Raw genomic sequence first — 18,345 nt, 5'->3', positions numbered from 1 at the left:
GTAGGTACTTTTTAAAACAGACTCCTTGCATTCAGAAGCAAGTTCGTACGATCCAGTCGTGCATTTTATTTTTTAAAAATTGAGAAAACAGAAATATTTGTCGTCTTGAATATTTTGCGAACAAGAAGTGATACTACTTCCAAAATATTTGTATGCATCAGAGAATAAAATTTTTGACATCTGTTAAAACTTTTAGAAAAATCAATGTGGTAGTTTTTTTTAGTATAAATACTAATCTACAAAAAATACTGCACAAAACTGGTAAAAATTGATTTCCAACTCGATTATCTTCTCTGAGAAATAAAATTGTATTTTATTTAAAAACAATTAATTTGGATTATATTTGTTCAAAAATCTTATACAAAATATAATTTTAGATGTTTTAATACTCTTTTAAAAAAGTAACGATCTTCACCCCACTAAAAATGTTTTCCCAATATTTTGGGTGCTGATATTTTCTAATATCGTTGATACTTTTTAAGGTCTACAACTCAACTATAACTCCAATTGGATTCATTAAAAGAAAAGAAAAACATTAAAAAAAAGTTCATTAGATTTCTAAAATTTGCAATTAGGACAGAAGTGTGCTAATTTTATTAAAAATCAATAATAATCAAACATTTTTCTGATGAATTTTCTTATCATAAATAACTAACTGCGTGCAATCAATTGATCAATTAATTTATTGTACCAATTGGATACTTTACCAAAAAATATGACAAATGTTCACTGAGTTTAATTATAATTAAGTGGTAAATACTGTTATGCATATCTTAATCTGGTTTTTATACTTCAGCTAAATTAAATATACGAAAATGATGCAAACATTTTTCTCTTGAAAATGCCCAGCAAACAAAAAAAACAAACACTTTTTGTATATTTAAACAAATAATTTATTATCATAACTAAACAAAAAACCAATGTATTTGTAAATAAAATACTTGTTCTACAATAAGATATTATCATTACATTGAAAAAAGATACTTAAGTCGTAGGTAAATAAACCAGCGTCATATTTAACCAAAATGTTCATAAAATTAAAAGAGGTCAGTTACTCATTTTTGTGTCATAAAAGCTATAAATAAATTTAAATTATCATATTTAAATGAAATAAAATCATTCTGGTAGTTAAAATAAAAGGGCCTAGATTACAATTACAATTTTTACCCAATGGATTGTCAATAAAATAAAAAAAACTCTACAAACTAGATATTTTTATATAGTACTTATTAAATAATAAAATATTGAAATGAACACGTGCTTATCTTTCTATAGATAGTTATCTGCTTTAGATTATTAATTTTTTTTTCAATAGGAAACAAAATGAAATCGATAACTTCATAATGGCTATGAATCACAATTATTATTGTTAGCACTGCACAGCTGTGGGAAAATTTACTTCAATCCACTTCTAATTTTCGAAAAGATCCTTCCAAACCAAACAAAGACTCAGGGCTCATTCTCGATCCTATTCGCGCCTTCTCGTTCGCTTTATATTGAACGTCTTCTTCGAAAAATTCCCTATACCGCAAAAGACGTTTTTCCCAGATATCAATTGCATCCTGCAAACTGCCATTGTGACCGCCATAATCTTCGGGAAGATAATCCTGTGGGATGTACTTATAGAGACTCTCCAGGGAAGAATGAACGATAAGCTAATGGAAAAGGGAAGATACTCGATAATTTTTATAACGAAAAACCTTCAAAAAAATGTCGTCTTACCCTTTCACGAATTTTTTTCGACATAAGACTTCGGGCAATATTTATGAGAGCTGCAGCTTCTTTTGGAACATTTATCAAGTGCATTCCCTTTATACGAATCGGCGCAGCTTTATCGGCGAACACACTTAGTTTCTTAATAAGAACAGGGTCGAATTGCAAAATTAGACCCTTGGGAATGTTACCCAAGTCGGCAACATTTAGAACTCCTCCAATCACACAATTGTCATCTTCGAACATTTGAATTTCGAAAATTCGAAGTTGATTCTTAAAAAGATCCAGAATGGTGAATTCTTTGGGATTTACATTCGCATAGCGAGTTATATGAATCCTAGGTCCGTCGGGCTTCAACGGTGTTGGCAGGGGAATTATGTGCCTTAAAAAATATATATTCACGGTTAAATATTAATTTTTACAAAAAGTCAAAAAATATTTCTACCCATGTCTGGCTAATCTCATGGATCTATCATCGATCTGCTTATTGAGGAAAATTTCTGGGGACATTGTTTTGATAGTGTAATAGTAGTCGACTTTTTGTTTAGCCTTCTCCATACTGAACTTGCATCCCCGGAGGAAGGACAACAAGAATTGATCATCTGTCCTGGCATGCAGATGGGGTTGTTTGATAATCCATGTTCGCAGAGCGGCAATATCATCTGCAATGCGATTTTCCACTTCGTGAAGTTCTTCTCGAGCCTTTAGGGCTAGTTCTGGTGTCAGAGGTCGAACTTTAGACATTTTCAAATGTTCTACTTTATAATCGATGGAAACAATGATTCCTATTTGCCAACCGATTTGATTAAAGTTTACCTCAGGACTGAATGTTGATAAAACATTGTCAAATAATTTTGTTCACATAGAATGATACAGTAAATGACTTGGCGCGATAAAAGGCAAAGAATATATACGGATAAAAATAATAATAATGAATAAATATGTTTATCTACATTTTATTTCATTTCCAAGTTCATCATACAACAGACGACGAACGCACGACGACACCGTAGATTAGGAGTGTTTTTTCCTATATTTATTTGTTTTTGTAAAGCAAATCAAATCATTTAGCTGTGATTAAAAAACATATTCCACTTTTGTATTAGATTCACAGTCAAATATATACTTATGTATATGGTGTTCGAAACTGTTTAGAGACAATTTTGTAAGCCCAGGAAAACTATAGTATATTGTTTTTTAATTCAAAAGTGTATTTTAAAAAAGCCAGATTTGTATTGTTCTTTTGTTTAAGGGTTCCGTAAAAAGTAATTTGTCAAACTGAAAAAAAAGAATAAAAAAATGTCTGTATACTACAACTCACATGAATTGTGACATGTTTATAAAATGCATACATATCAGCGTTTCTTTGATTTTAAACTAAATCGTTCTAACTTAATTCATAAAAATTGTAAGGGTCTCTACGCCTCCGCTGCCACATATAATTTTTAGCTCAGGGAATTTGTATACTTAATTTCCCACAAAAGTCCAACTTTTAAGAAAAAAGAAGTATTTTTAGTTTTGATTATAGAAAATTCAAATTCGTTGAAAAATATATCGAAGAGGTAAGATGAATTGTTTATAGCTTAACTTTTTGAATAAATGCAAAAATGAAATGTTCTCAAAAAACTTATTTTTGTCTTGATTATCGACCCTTACATGTCGTGACTTTTTAGAAAACAGTCGTTTTTTTCGACAGCTAGTAAATTTGAAGGAAAACCGTCGAAGCCATGTTCGGTGAGAAAATTTATATTTTTAGTTATCTTTTTAAAATATTTTCTATTTAAAAAGCTAATTTTCGGAATATAAAATAAAATAGTAATAGTTACTCCTAAAAATTAATTTTTTTTCACGATATTCTGTAAAAATAACTTATAAACAGTACAATTACTTAAAAAATGAAATTTTGACAACATATCTGTACGTCAATTCGTTGGCTAAAGTACTTTTAACTTCCCATTCCAAGTTTTTATAATCGGTCCAATTTGTCGAATTGAAAGTTTTGACATACATAAAACATATACACGATTTCTAGAGAGATGTCTGTGCGTGCGTGTGTACGTAATTTCGTATGTTCGTACGTTCGCAAATTTTTGTTCGTCGTCCATAGCTCAAGAAACAGTATATATCGACTTCAAATACAAATTGAAAAAAAAAATATTTGTCTCCTTGAATATTTTATAAACAAAAAATGATTTTATCTCCAAAATACTAAACGTTGGTAAAAATTCATTTTCGAATCAAATATATTTTTAAAAATTTAAGACTATGGCTTCAAACTAATTTTGAGAAAAATCGAATTGACAGCTTTTTTATAAAAAGTAGACACCTAAAAAAACATTACTTAAAGTTGGTAAAAATTTAACTTTATTTAGTTCTTAAAATATTGACTTGAAACTTATTTTCTCTCACAGAAAATATTGGTTTCGATATTCAGTAAATTTTTTTGTTCAAATAAAAGATAAAATCTACAAAAAATAGTACGTAAATTTGGTAAAAATTGATGTTCGGCTTTCGATTTTTATTGAAAAATAGAAGAAATTGACTTCAAATTAATTTCATTCATCCAACTTGTATTTGTTTATATAAGAAATAAAAATATACATACATAGTTATATTTCAAAATCAATTTGAAATCAAACTATTTTATCATTTGCAAAGTATTGTTGGTATTTTTTTATTTTTTAGGAATAATTCAACTGACAACTTTTTTAACAAAACACGGATAGTTAAAAACTTTAAAGCAAGACGAATCGACAGACGGGATGGGAAGTTATCAGTGTAAGTAGCATCCCAGCCTCTTTTTTTTTGTACCACAAAAACCTTTCCCTTTTATCGAATAATATTCTCATACATTTTGTATTAGGCTTAAAAATTAAACTTTAAAAAAAGCTGGGATGTTACCTTTACTGAGAACTTTCCATTCATTCTAACCGGTCGTTGTTTCTAAAAAGTTAACAACAGTATTTTGGATATGAGTTTAGTTTCAATATCTGCTTTTGTTTCGAGATATTTAAGTAAAAATCAAATTTTTATCGATTTGTGAATAAATTGATTACAACAATTATAATCTTGAAGTCAATACCTTCACTCTTGAGATATTCGAGTTGTTTCTAAAGATTTTTTGCAAAATATTTGAAGTGACAAATAATTTTTTTTTCAGTTTCTTTGAATTGTTAACAAACCGATAGTAAATTTTTAGAAGTAATACCAATTTGGTATCACCTTAGTTTAATTAATATTAGATATGTACGCTAAAAGGTATTCTCAACGTAGGTTATACGGCTCATTAAAATTATTTTTATTGAAAAAAATAAATTAAGAAATAACAGCAAAAGTATACCAAAGAAAATGTCCAAGTTGTCGATTTTGAACAACAATTCACTTTGGACTACTTTAAAAAATTATATTTTTTGTAGATAGTTGTTTTCTATACAAATTTATTTTTGCGTAATTTTTTTTAATTCATTTTTTACCGAAATTTTAAAACAAGGTGCAAGAAACAATAATAACTTTTAAAATTGCTTAAAAACGTTGTAATTACATTCTCCAATAAAGTTAAATTTTTTAAGAATTTTTTAGTGCATAAAAATTCGAACTAAAGATTTTAATCACACATGACATTACGATGTTAGAAAAGTCGAAAAAAATGGGTCTCCCGATTTCGTCCGACTGTCTATCTGTCCTCTGTTCAAATTTTGAAATTAAGGCTTCAAACCGATTCACGTAAGGTGCTTTTTCAATTTGTTTAAGTGGCAATATACAATTTTTATTCAACAATTTAAAATTCGAATTTTCTCAAAAACGAACCCATAGAATTTTATAAAATTTTCCTCCTAAACTTTTTTTTAATTTGGCTTCTTAGCTAAATTTTTATATTACTTCAGAAGGGTTTTCTCCAAATAACTGTTATTTTGTTTTTGAGATTTCAGAAAGAACTAATGAATGGATTTCAATAATTTTTGTATTCACAAGTTCTTTTATTGTCTTCATAATATTTTTATTATAATTATATTTGTCATTGTTTTTTGTTCCGATTTAAAAAATGAGGCTGGGATGCGACCCACACTGATAACTTCCCATCCCGTCTGTCGATTTGTCTTGCTTAAAAGTTTGTCTATATGTACTCGTATCAATTTTTACCAAATTTGCGAAATATTTTTCGTAAATTTTATTTTATATGAAAAAACGGACTGTTGGATTTTTATATAAAAATTACTGAATATCGAAACAATATTTTCTGTGAAATAAAATTAGTTTGAAGCCAATATTTTTAATTTTTGAAAAACTATTTCAGTCGAATGTAAATTTTTACCAAGTTTTAATATTGTTTTTTTAGAGTTTTATTTTTTTGTAAAAAAACTGTTTATTTATTTTTTTACAAAATTTTATCGATTGTTGAAAGCAATATTTCTTATAAGATAAAATTAGTTTGAAGCCAATATTTTTAATTTTTGAAAAGATATTTGAGTCGAATATCAATTTTTACCAACTTTTATAATTTTTTTTAGGTTTTTACTGTTTGTAAAAAAAAACTATTAATTCGATTTATCTCAAAATTTGTCCTAACTTTGAAAACAATATTTCTTATAAGTAAAAATTAGTTACAAGCTATTATCTCAAATTTTTGAAAAGGTATTTGAGTCGAAGATCATTTTTTACCAACATTTATTAATTTTTTTTTAGGTTTTTATTTTTTGTAAAAAAAATGTCAATTCGATTTTTTTCAACATTTTTCAGAATGTTGAAAACAATATTTCTTATAAGACAAAATAAGTTTGATGCCTAAATTTTAAGGTTTTGAAAAGATATTTGAATCGATATTCAATTTTTACCAACTTTGAGTAATGTTTTTTTTTGTATTTTTATTTTTTATTAAAAAAACTGTCAATTTGATTTTTCTCAAAATTTTATCAGATGTCAAAAACATTATTTTTCGTTGCACAAAATTGTTTTGAAGATGAAATCATATTTTAGTCGTGAAATTTTGGAGGTGACAAATTTATTTTCAGTTTTTTTGATTTATATAAAAACCGTTAAATGGATTTTTTTCAAAAAATATACTTCTTTGACATCACGTTACAATATATCATATAAAATTTAATTCAGGTCTATAAAGATTTTGGTTCGTAAGATATTTGGGGTTAACCAAAATTCTGACATTTTTTTCTGCTATGTTAAAAAAACCACCCACGAAATTTATTTTAAATCGATATCTCTTCTGGTTCTTGAGCTATGGACGTACGTACACACAGACATCTTTCTAAAAATCGTTTATTTCGACTCTAGGGAGCTTGAAACGTCGAGAAATGTCAAAATTTTCAATTTGACAAATCGGACCCATTACAATGACTTCCTATGGGAAGTTAAAAATTTAAATTCGATGTTTAAAATATTTAAGATAGAAAGTAAATTTATAAGGTCCAATTAAGTACATACTAAACATATTTTTAAACTTAAATTACAAAAAATTGGGTGTATACAAAATGAATTCAAAAAGACCTGTGTAACGATTTTCAAATAAAAACTTTGTTTATTCAAATATTTTTGAGAAATCCAATTTAATTTTAATTTTTGAAAACAAAATTTTCTTAACAGACTTTTTGGATACATGTGCAAATTCGTGCTACTCAGTCGTGCCTTTTATTTTATTGAATTTTTCTGGACTACTAAAAATGTTATTTTCGTAAGAAAACTTTTTTTTTCAAATTAAATTAAATTTACATTATTTTTGGAAATGTGTATGTTTTTTTTACATAATTTGTTTAAAAAAAGTAAACATGATTAATTCATATTTTTTGAAATGAAATATTTTAGTATAATTTAAATAGAATTAAGTGATTTTCATCAAAAGAAAATTATTGTATCTTTCTTCTTAAGCTTTCATTTACTCCATAAATATCGTCTTCCTCAAAATATTGTTCGAATTTCAGAAGATTTTCGATTTGTTTTCTAATGCAGGTTTTCATGTTTCCATTTTTACCTCCATATTCTGCTGGAAGGAATTTCTGTGGTATATACTTGTAAAATGAATCCATTGAATTGTGTATAAACAGCTGAAAAATATATAAAATTGCAATAAATTAGTTAGTTACACATATTTTAAAATTTTAAACAAAAGTAAAATATGAATTTATAAAGAAAAATTGACTTAGGTATTGCAGGAATATTTAAATAAAATATATAGATAATACTTTTTTGTTTTTAAAATCAAGACAATCAAGAAAAAATAGAACAAATAAGAGCAAAATTCTAAAATTTAGTTTTATTTCAATAATCAATAATCAACCCACATAAATATGACATCAATGTCTGAAACTAAATCAAAACCAATGTTAAATCTTTAACAAAATTTTCTCTTACAAATACTAATATGCTTCATTTGTCAATTTAATTAAGAATATTTAGCTTCTTGATATTATATATTAAATTATCAGTAATTTCGGTGGTTTTATTATCGAAACATAAATTAACGACCTTTATGTGATCTATTTTTTAAATTTTCATAAAAGAATTGTGCATAAAATTAGCTGAGTTATGAACAGATATTACTCAAGTGGGAACATTTTTTAACGTGAATTTTTTAAAATTTTGAAAAAATTTCCAAGTTCAGCCAAAAAGTATGCCATATTTCCAATCCACTATTCTGTTTGATTGTGCACTTTGTTTTGATTTATGCATTGCACCGTCAATTAAATTTTTAATGTCCACATTTTATTATCAATGTATGTATGTAATTTACCTTTTTCTTCAAATCCACATTCAAAAATGAACACAAAATACGAAGTATGCAAATAAAATATCGAGACACGTTTATAAAATGAACTTCATCCAACTGCAGTGGTAGACCTTGCTGAGTAAATTGTAGGACTTTTTTCGAGAATGCAAAATCGATTTGTAAGCTTTCCTTAAATGTTGCTTCTTTCATATCAATGACATAAATTATGGCAGCTTGTTGAGATTCCAAATTTCTAGACTCGATCATGTTTACTTCCACGGACATGAAAAATAGTTTTATAAGATCGGAGTATTTAAATACCATAGAATTATTATGAATTCTTGATGGATATTTTGAAAAGTTTATTCGAAAATCTCTGTCTTTAAGGGAAACTGGTAGGTAGATTCCGATTCTTTAAAAAATCACAGAGTAATTATAAAATTGTATGACATCTTAAGGTATACTCACCCAATTTGACAGATGTCGAGTAGTTTTTGGTTGACATTTCGTTCTGTCATCACCGATGGAATGCCAGTTTTTAGGGTGTAAAACGAATCAAGCCGAATTTTAGTTGCACTTAAGTCATATTGACAACACCTTAGAAATCCCCGAAGAAATTCATCCTCAATACGAGAATTCAGATGTGGTTGACTTAGGATCCACAGTCGGAGATCTTCTGTAAGAATTGCAACTTTTCTCTCGTAAATATCAACTGACTTTGTTGACATTTTATCACAACTAAATCAAACATACACAAAAACTAAAAATTTAAATTTTGCTATAACATTTATTTGTTGTTTTTTCTTTGAAGTCATTAAGTTAAAAACTAATTACCTCTCAAGTTGTTGTTTATAACATTGAGTTCTGACAAGGGGTCATAAGAGTATACAAAATACTAAGTAATGTACATTTGTCTTATAATGTTCCTGTATACTTTGAAGTAGTAAAGTTAAGTCATAGTTAAGCTTCATTTACATAAAATTAATTATTTTTTTTTTCTAAAACAAGTTCTTAAAATAACTCAGTGCATGAATAGGTTTAGTAAATCAGAAAAATGTATTACACTGGCACAGTTATCTATCATAACGTCACACAATTATTTTCATTCATGATCATTCGATACAATTGATCTTAATTACTTGTTTGGTTCTGATGTACATTTATGTTTGTAGAATTTTGAAGATGCAAGGTCTTAATTAAAACTTGTTGTCACTCTCATTGATTGAAAGCTTTACTGCACATTTTGCACGTTGAATGGCAGCTTATGATTTATTTCACTCTATTAGCTTATCTGTTAGCTTTGTAAAATTTAATTGCAAGTAAAACTTGTTTTTCATCTTTTTAAAGCATTTTAAATCAAAGCCTTCAATTTGTCGGAAATTTCTCATAACTCTAACTGACTAGTTAAGAAGTTTCGAAAGAATAGTTAAGGTAGGTTAGAAGATATTGAGCTTTATAAATAAAAAAAGATATTCCATCCAAAAAAGGGTCGAAATTCTTATTTTTGTAAAAGAAGAAATTTAAAGATGAAGTAAAAGAAGGAAGAATAAAATGCACGACTGGGTCGCTTGAATTTACTCATGTATCCAAAGAGTCTGTTTAAAAATATTTTTTGTATTTTAAGCTATAAAAATGTACATGTGAAATAGGTTTGTTTTCGAATGTAGATGCCTTTTGATTTCTCAAACAAAAAACTTTATATTTTTATATATATAGTTTATATAATAGTTTTAGTATACAGTTACTTAGAGCTTTTTTTATATATATTAGACTTTGATTTTTAAAACGAAATGATGACCCGGTGTTTAAATGTTTAAGATGGTCAAATATTATCAAGACAACATAAACCTACACAAACAAAAATTAAAATGGGTCAATAGTTCTTAAGAAAATTTAAAAACAAAATATCGGCTCTATGATGATTACGTTTTTTGGACAATATAAAAGCATATTTTTTAAAAAGAAGAAAAATTTAATGTTGGAACATTTTGGTAAGATCATTATCTCGCGTTATGGCTATTTATTGTTGGTTTAAGTGAAGTCGCTTTTATTTGCTGTTAATTCCTAGATGATGGTCGCTTTAAAAGAGAATATTCTTCGCATTACTGCTGACATACAGTGCTGCAAAATATGGTCAAATATAGAGCCTCCCGGGTTGATTTTTTTCAACCCCACTCCATTGGTATTGACATGTGTTTGTGTTATTTATGTATAGGGTACGCCAAAAACCTTTTTGAAAATACAAACATCGAGTGTAGCTTCGGCTGTGTGGCACCTAGCGCTGACCTGTTGAAACCAAATGTTGCCAATATCCTTCACTTCAATTTTTGTGAACAAAAATTCGTTCAACTGGCCCGATAACGATAATCATTGACTGGTCAGTATGCCCATGGACCAAAATCCACACCAAACAGTGAATATTTTTGGTTGTATCGGCTTTTCAATGTATGTGTGCGGGTTTTCTGTGCCCTAAATGTGACAATTTTGCTTGCTTATATACCCGCCAAGATCAAAATGACATTCATCTGAAAAGATGATTTTTTTGGCAAAATCGGCATTTTCTCTAAGCGGTGTTCCCAGCGTTGTTCAAGCGTATACACATTACACAACCATATTCGTTCAGCGGACAAATAAAGCTAATTATGTGTCATATTAGACATAAGCTAATTGTTTACATTCACGAAATAAGCACTAGTTGCGACAAAAAGCTTTAGATGGCGGACACTATACTATACGCGTTTTATTAATTCTTGAAAACCACACGTCTAAAATACCAAGTGTTGTATGTCGCAACTTTAAAATGCCTTGACTAGTTATAATTTAACAATTGTATGAGCTGTGAGGCTGGCTTGAAAAAAATTTAGTCACTAAAAACTCCCGTTTCTATCATTTTAATTTATTTTGTTATGTTTGTGTGATAAATTCAAAAATGGCCCTGATCTAAATTCTTGGGTCTGGAGTTTTTTCTAAATTTTTTCTTAGGAAATTCTCGAATTTTCTTCACAAAAAATAAACTCTTCTCACAAAACAATTTTCGGGTGTCAATACTTTCTTATCTTTTCAATAATTTTCTGAAAAGAACGTTAACTTTTTTTGATGACCTCACTTCTTCGCTTTACTAAAAAGTGCAATCATAATAGGGAACCTATCCAAAAGGCCACGACAAACACGTCATTATTTTAAAGGGTAATTTTTTAAAAGCTGTAAGAAAGTTAAAAAAAAAAACATTTACAATTAAAAAAAATGCATTAAATCTTTATTTAAAATGATAGTACGGTCCATACAGTTTAATGTTTGAAGGTTATTTCATGCAAATGTTGACCTTGACTGCGCCTCAGATAGTCCATCCGCTTAGTTAAATTTTAGCATACTCTTTCCAACATTTCGGCCAGTATCTCACGAATAAATGTTTCAATGTTGTCTTCCAATGCTTCAATTGAAGCGGGCTTGTCTGTATAGACATAAGCTTTAACATAGCCCCACAACAAATTGTCTAAAGGCTTTAAATCGCACGACCTAGGCCACCAACCGACCGGTTCCGAACGTGAAATAAAATGTTCGTCGAAATCGCCCCTCGTTGCGGGCGCTGTGTGGCATGTGGCACCGCCTTCCTGAAATCACATGTCATGCAAGTCAAGTTCTTGACTTTTTGGGCAAAAAAAAGTTGGATATCATCTCACGATAGCATTCACTATTCACAATAACGTCACAATCGCATCATCTTTGAAGAAGTACGGTCCAATGATGCCACCAGCCCATAAACCGCACCAAACTGTGACTTTTTCTTGATGCATTGGTAGCTCTTGCAATGTTTCTGGCTAATATTCACTCCAAAATCGACAATTCTGCTTATTTACGTACACATTGAGCCAAAAATGAGCTTCCTCGCTGAACACAATTATTCGGTAAAAAACTGAATCTTCGGCCAACTTTCCAAGAGCAGATTCACCAAATGTTTTACGTTGCAGTAGGTCGTTCAGCTTAAATTTTTGCACCAGCTGTATTTTGAAATAAAACCTAAATCCTTCCGCAAAATTCTCTACGTTCGTTGTTGAGTAACAGGGGATAATTGCTGCGAAAGGCGACGAATCGATAAATTGATAACTGATGATTCAGTTCACACTCTACGTAAGCGTGTTGGTTTAATGTCCAATAATGTAAATTCGCCGCTTCAATGGATCGATTAAACTGACCATAAAATGGAAGAAGCGCGCGATGAGCTTTCTTAACAGAGCACGAATTCTGATAATAAAATTCAATAATTTGCAAGCGTTGTTCGTTTTTAAGATGATTTATAGTTAAATTATAGACCAAACTGAAGATGTTTGGCAGTAAAACAAAACACTTAACGTGCGTCAGCTGTTTAAACCAGTGTTGGCAAAAAGATAATAGCTAAAGAATCACCCTTTATATGTTTTACACTTGAATTATGTTCAACCATTTTTAACTGTTTTTGAGATATCAATAAATAATATAATAAATAAATATAATGAATTTTATTAATTCAAAATGGCCTGTTCAGAGAAATTTAAATTGTTTAAATCGGTTCATCAGTTCATGAGAAAATTTGAAAAATATTGGCTCTATAGAGGGTCGACCTTCTGGAGCAATATAAAAATACATTTTTTATATTAATTGGAGGATGTTGATGTGGACAAATTTGGTTCAAACATGACAACGTTTCATGCCATAGAACCAACGAAACAATTAATGTTTTAAAGAAAACTTTTGGAAAGATCATTATCTCGCATCGAGACCCTTGGCATAGCCTCCAGAATTAACCGAATTAACACCGCTGGGCTATTTACTCAAATATTTCCGAAATGATTGCCGCTTTAAAAGAAAGAATATTTTTCGCATTATTGCTGACAAACAGTGCTGCAAAAATTGGTCGAAAATTAAGCTTGTCGAGTGAAAATTTGTTCAAGCCAGCCCTGGTTATATTGACATTAAATTATATGCATTTTATTTCTTCTTGGAAACCGCACGTCTTAAAAACTAGCCTTATATGTCACAAGTTTAAAATTCATTGCATAATTAAAAATTATAATTAAACAAGTGTAGGAGCTGTGAGGCTGGCTGCGGACCCTTACAAAAAAAGGCACAGTCACAAAAACGCTGCTTATTCGCCATTCTAAAATAAATCGGTTCAAAAAATATAAATAAATTAGAAATATAAAAGAAGTCACTAAATAAATAAATTGTTTGTGAAAAAAATCAAAATACAAATTATTACCTCGAAATTCTTCAAGGTCCTTCGAACTGTCTTTGTATGTATACCTCAGCTTTGAGAGACTTGCACTCTTAAAGACATAAAATTGAAATCGAGATTTTAATCAAACATGACATTACGATGGTAGAGAGGTCGAAAAAGTGGTCCCCCGATTCCGTCCGTCTGTTTCTATGTCCTCGGCCCATACAAACCACTGGGTCGAATGAGGCTTGCCATTTGACATTTTTCGACGTTTCAAGGTCCCTAGAGTCGAAATAAAAGATTTTTAGAAAGATGTCTGTCGTCAATAGTTCAAGAATCAGAAGGAATATCGATTTCAAATACATTTTTTTTTATATTGATAATAATGCAGAAATATGCAGAAAGGGATATCAAGAAATTTGCGTGATTTTTTTTTACTAAAATATCCAATTAACGGTTTGTTTTTATAAATCAAAAAAACTGAAAAAAAAATATTTGTCAACTCGAAAATTTTACGAATAAAATTTGATTTCATCTGCAAAACAATTTTGTGCAACAAAGAATAACAAATTCAACATCTGGTAAAATTTTGAGAAAAATCGAACTGACAGTTTTTTTTATAAATAATAAAAACCTAAAAAACATTACTCAAAGGTGGTAAAATTTGAATTTTGACTTAAATACCTTTTCGAAAATTTGAGGTTATGACATCCAACTTACTTTATATTATAAGAAATATTGTTTTCAACATTTGAAAAAATTTTGAAAAAAAAAACGATTTGACAGTTTTTTTTACAAAAAATAGAAACCTAAAAGAAAAAATTTATAAAAGTAAGTAAAAATTCTTTTCCGACAAAAAAATTAACAAAAGTTGGTAAAGTTGTTTTTTGACTTAAATATCTTTTCAAAACTTTGAGATATTTACTTAAAACTAATTTTATCTTTTGAAAAATATTGTTTTCAACATTCAGTAATATTTTGTGAAAAATCTAATTCCCAGCTTAATTATAAAAAATTAAAAACCTGAAAACAAATAAACACAAGTTGGTAAAAATTCATTTTTGACTCAAATATCTTTTTTAAAATTAAAAATATTGGCTTCAAACTAATTTTGCTTACAGAAATACAGTTCGTTTTTTTCCATAAAAAAAAAATAAAATCTACAAAAAATAGTTCATAAATTTGGTAAAAAATTGTTTTTTTTTTAAGAAATCAAAACTTTTAAGAAATGCTACTAAAATTGGAAAAATTGGTTTTCGACTAAAAATATCATTAACAAAAACTAATTTCGAAATCAAACTATTTTATTATACAATTTTGTCACCTTTCTTTGGGTACCAAACTTCTGTACATACTCATGGCTTAAACCCATTATTTAGCACAAAATATTATTAGATTTCAAATATTTTTAAAATTACTTATAACTTTTCAGCAAAAGTGAAGGTATAAGGTTTTAAAACTTCTACGGAAAGATTGTAGAACTAAGAGATTTTATATTTAATCATCAGTTAATAAAGTGACATATGGAATATTGGAATGTATGACAAAACACAACACTCTATTAATTATTTAATGAAAAGATGGTGACATTGACTCCGCTATAAAAGCTTTGCAACGCAATATTTTCGAACCCCACTTTCGGTTTAAAATGTTAAGGTAGATATTTTAAAATTTTGTATTTTGACTCATAAGTAAAAAGTGTTGTAAATTCGACGTTTCCCTAAAAAATATTTTTTTTCTTCAATTTTTTTGTAACAAAATCGTCAAAACAAAACCAAAGTCCGCATATACTCAAAACAAACGCCATAATCCCTGTAATTTTCTCACATGAGACATTTAAATTATACATCACTAAGCTGAACTGTCGTGTGCAAAATAAAAATCTATCTAATTCGCATTGATTCTAGTACAACGGTATAAGCACGCTATAGCTACAATTCTACAAACGATTGCACTATACACTGTACGAAAGTTAACCGACTAACCTCTATAATAATAAATACATATCATACATGCTTCATTCATGTTGCATGTATAAAAAGACTGCAACAAGTTTCGATACCGATACAATTCACAATGCCACAGAAAAACGCTTACGTGTATAACCAAACCACGTTAATCTGGCTTTATAGCCACAATATATCTTCGATTAGGCATAAGGCTATGGCTTCCCACCCTAAATTTGACGGCGAAAAAAAATCAAGAAGCTTAACAAATTGACGACACACAAGATTAAAATCCAACCTTAAGATATGCCCACCCTACCGTTAACGTTTGCAGAGGCTTTTTGCAGTTAATTTCGAGTACAATTTATGCTGTGTATAGCTCAGGTAAGGGTGGACGGTCCGGTCGGTGTTGGTGGTGGTCGTCGTCGTATTGAAGACATTTTATTTGTAGCGTTCTAACGCATTTTAAGGTGCTTATTTGTTTCAGTTGTTGGAGAGAAGACGCCAGGTCAGGTAGTTAAGCTCGTAGCTTAGTAGAATTGTGGTGTATTGGTTGCGGATAAACGAGAGTGCCTACAATCTACTTTTTCTAATCGGTTTTGAGTTTTATTGCGAGATTACCAGAAAGCAATCATACATGGCACAGTTAAGACCGTTGATTCCGAAGCTACAAGAGCGTGCAATCTCGGAGCTGAATGAGGTGCCAGAACGTCTTCAGGATGACATTCAAGCTCTAAGGGACTGGATTGAGAAGCAACCACATCTGCGATCGAGAACCTCAGATCAATTTTTGGTTGCATTTCTGAGAGGATGCAAGTTCAACACGGAGAAGGCCAAACACAAACTGGACAAGTACTACACTCTTCAAGCTGGAATACCTGAAGTCTTTAATAATCGCTTCGTCGATGACCAAATTTTGTTGGATATCATTAGAATGGGGTAAGAATAAGATCCATTGCACCTAAGGCGATTTTCGATTTCTGACTTTTGTATTTTGTTTCTAAGAGTGATGTTGAGACTCCCACGTCTTGAAGGCGATGAAGGACCTTGCATCAATTTAGTTCGTACCACAATCTACGACACTGATAAATATAAGTTTGCCGACGTTATCCGACTTGGTGTCATGTTCGGGGAGATTGTGATGCTCGAAGACGACAATGCAGTCATTAACGGCTATGTGGAGGTAATGGACATGCAAGACGTCGGAGCAAATCACCTTTTCCAACTGCATCCAAGTTTGTTGCGAAAACTCTCTGTTTTTGCCGACGAAGCAAGCCCGATGAGACAAAGAGGTACTCATTTCATCAACGTTCCACCGCCATTTGAAGCTGGATTTAGGGGAATCAAATCTTTCTTCCCAGAAAAGGCTACTAAGAGGGTAAGTCTCAGATAACTCCTTCTGTGCTTTAAGAAAGGATTTCAAACTATATTTTTTTCTTCTATAGATTCATTTGCACGCCACAGGAACTGAAACACTACACGAACACATTCCCAAAAAGTATCTTCCCGTCGAATATGGTGGAGAAAATGGAAGTATTCCCGAAATCATAGCCTCAATGGAAAAGCTATTCTTCAGTTATCGGGATTATTTCAAAGAGAATGTCAATTTCGGAGTATCGGAGGAGTTGCGAAAGTCAGAAAAAGCAATCGATTATAATAGTATTTTCGGTATCGACGGATCATTTAAAAAATTAACTATCGATTAATGTAATTAATGGACAAAAGAAACAAGATTAATTTTCAAGAACATCAATAAAACAAAAATACAATACTGATTAGGATTTATCGTGGATTATGTGATTATGTGAGTAGCGATATGATGATGATGATGATGATAGGCATAAAGTGTTCAGTTGATTATTATTTTTTAAATGTGTATTATAGATTAATAAATTCACGAAGGCTGAATGTCAAAAAATTTTGCTTTAAATTTTATTTTAGCTAATTCATGTTTTTGTGCGCATACATGTATTCGAGTTATTATTAAAGTGAAGTCATTCCTATTACGTCGTATACCTTAGTTTCCATGATGTTATGATTGAAGCTCGAGAACAAAAATTTAAAAAGTCAAGGAATGGTGTAATTGATAAATCCAACGAACACCTCAAAAATTGCATACAACTGGCTTAATATGTACATTTTCTATTTGAGGCTCTAGTCAATATGTACAAATGTATTTTTGTATTCAACAAATTTAAAATGTAATGTGAGAATTATTTTACTTGAATATGAAGGACATAGTTGCTGAGACACTGGACTTAGACTAAAGAAATCGAAGAGCATGTAACTGACTGACGGATAATTAAATTTACTTTGGAACACTTCCTGCTTTGGTAAAATCATTTAATTTCGTACAAGGGTAGGAAGGTTACCGTGTTTGGAATTATTAGCTAACGCATGGTGAAAATCGAACTGTGCCAATGACGTTGAGATACTAGTTTTAAAAATTGTCAGTGGTTCATGTGAAATTAAAATTTATTTATTAAAAGGAAACTATTTTTTTAAATTAATTTGTAATAATTTTAAGAACCCAACCAGATTGTTAGTATAGTTCAATATTTTAACAATGTGATCTTTAAAATGCTAATTTAAAATCGCAGAGATATTTGTTTGTTTGTAAAGGTTATGCATGTTTCACAGATTCCCGAAAATCTATCAATGTGCTTCAACATATTGAAACAAAGATTTTACTTGTGTATATTCAAAATGTTTGTTAGAAGCTATATATTTGTGAAGCTGCATATCTAAAGTTTATTTATTTGATTAAATACAATTTT

At 29.6% G+C, this 18,345-nt stretch overlaps 3 protein-coding genes and 1 long non-coding RNA gene across 4 annotated transcripts; 1 reads left to right on the top strand and 3 right to left on the bottom strand.

Moving 5' to 3' along the window:
• Positions 1-869: 869 nt before the first annotated feature.
• On the bottom strand, positions 870-2,619 carry LOC129939486 (alpha-tocopherol transfer protein-like). The gene is made up of 3 exons (XM_056047509.1): positions 2,159-2,619; positions 1,723-2,095; positions 870-1,655 (listed from the first exon to the last, which is right to left on the bottom strand). The coding sequence occupies exons 1-3, from the start codon at positions 2,455-2,457 to the stop codon at positions 1,401-1,403; spliced, it is 927 nt and encodes a 308-aa protein (XP_055903484.1). The 5' UTR covers positions 2,458-2,619; the 3' UTR covers positions 870-1,400.
• Positions 2,620-7,533: 4,914 nt separating this feature from the next.
• LOC129939282 (clavesin-1-like) lies at positions 7,534-9,362 on the bottom strand. Its single transcript, XM_056047250.1, has 4 exons — positions 9,263-9,362; positions 8,897-9,166; positions 8,453-8,840; positions 7,534-7,766 (listed from the first exon to the last, which is right to left on the bottom strand). The coding sequence occupies exons 2-4, from the start codon at positions 9,154-9,156 to the stop codon at positions 7,569-7,571; spliced, it is 846 nt and encodes a 281-aa protein (XP_055903225.1). The 5' UTR covers positions 9,157-9,166; positions 9,263-9,362; the 3' UTR covers positions 7,534-7,568.
• A 4,004-nt stretch (positions 9,363-13,366) lies between these two features.
• On the bottom strand, positions 13,367-13,898 carry LOC129941920 (uncharacterized). The gene is made up of 2 exons (XR_008780952.1): positions 13,665-13,898; positions 13,367-13,562 (listed from the first exon to the last, which is right to left on the bottom strand). It is a non-coding gene; the product is annotated as an uncharacterized LOC129941920 (long non-coding RNA).
• Positions 13,899-16,032: 2,134 nt separating this feature from the next.
• Positions 16,033-17,343, top strand: LOC129943483 (alpha-tocopherol transfer protein-like). Its single transcript, XM_056052977.1, has 3 exons — positions 16,033-16,507; positions 16,574-16,946; positions 17,014-17,343. Exons 1-3 carry the CDS (start codon positions 16,206-16,208, stop codon positions 17,272-17,274), a joined length of 936 nt encoding a protein of 311 aa, XP_055908952.1. The 5' UTR covers positions 16,033-16,205; the 3' UTR covers positions 17,275-17,343.
• Positions 17,344-18,345: the final 1,002 nt, after the last annotated feature.

The sequence above is a fragment of the Eupeodes corollae genome, chromosome 1 (genome assembly GCF_945859685.1).
Source record: "Eupeodes corollae chromosome 1, idEupCoro1.1, whole genome shotgun sequence".
Lineage (NCBI taxonomy): Eukaryota > Metazoa > Arthropoda > Insecta > Diptera > Syrphidae > Eupeodes > Eupeodes corollae.
This window is presented reverse-complemented; position numbering and strand designations above follow the sequence as displayed.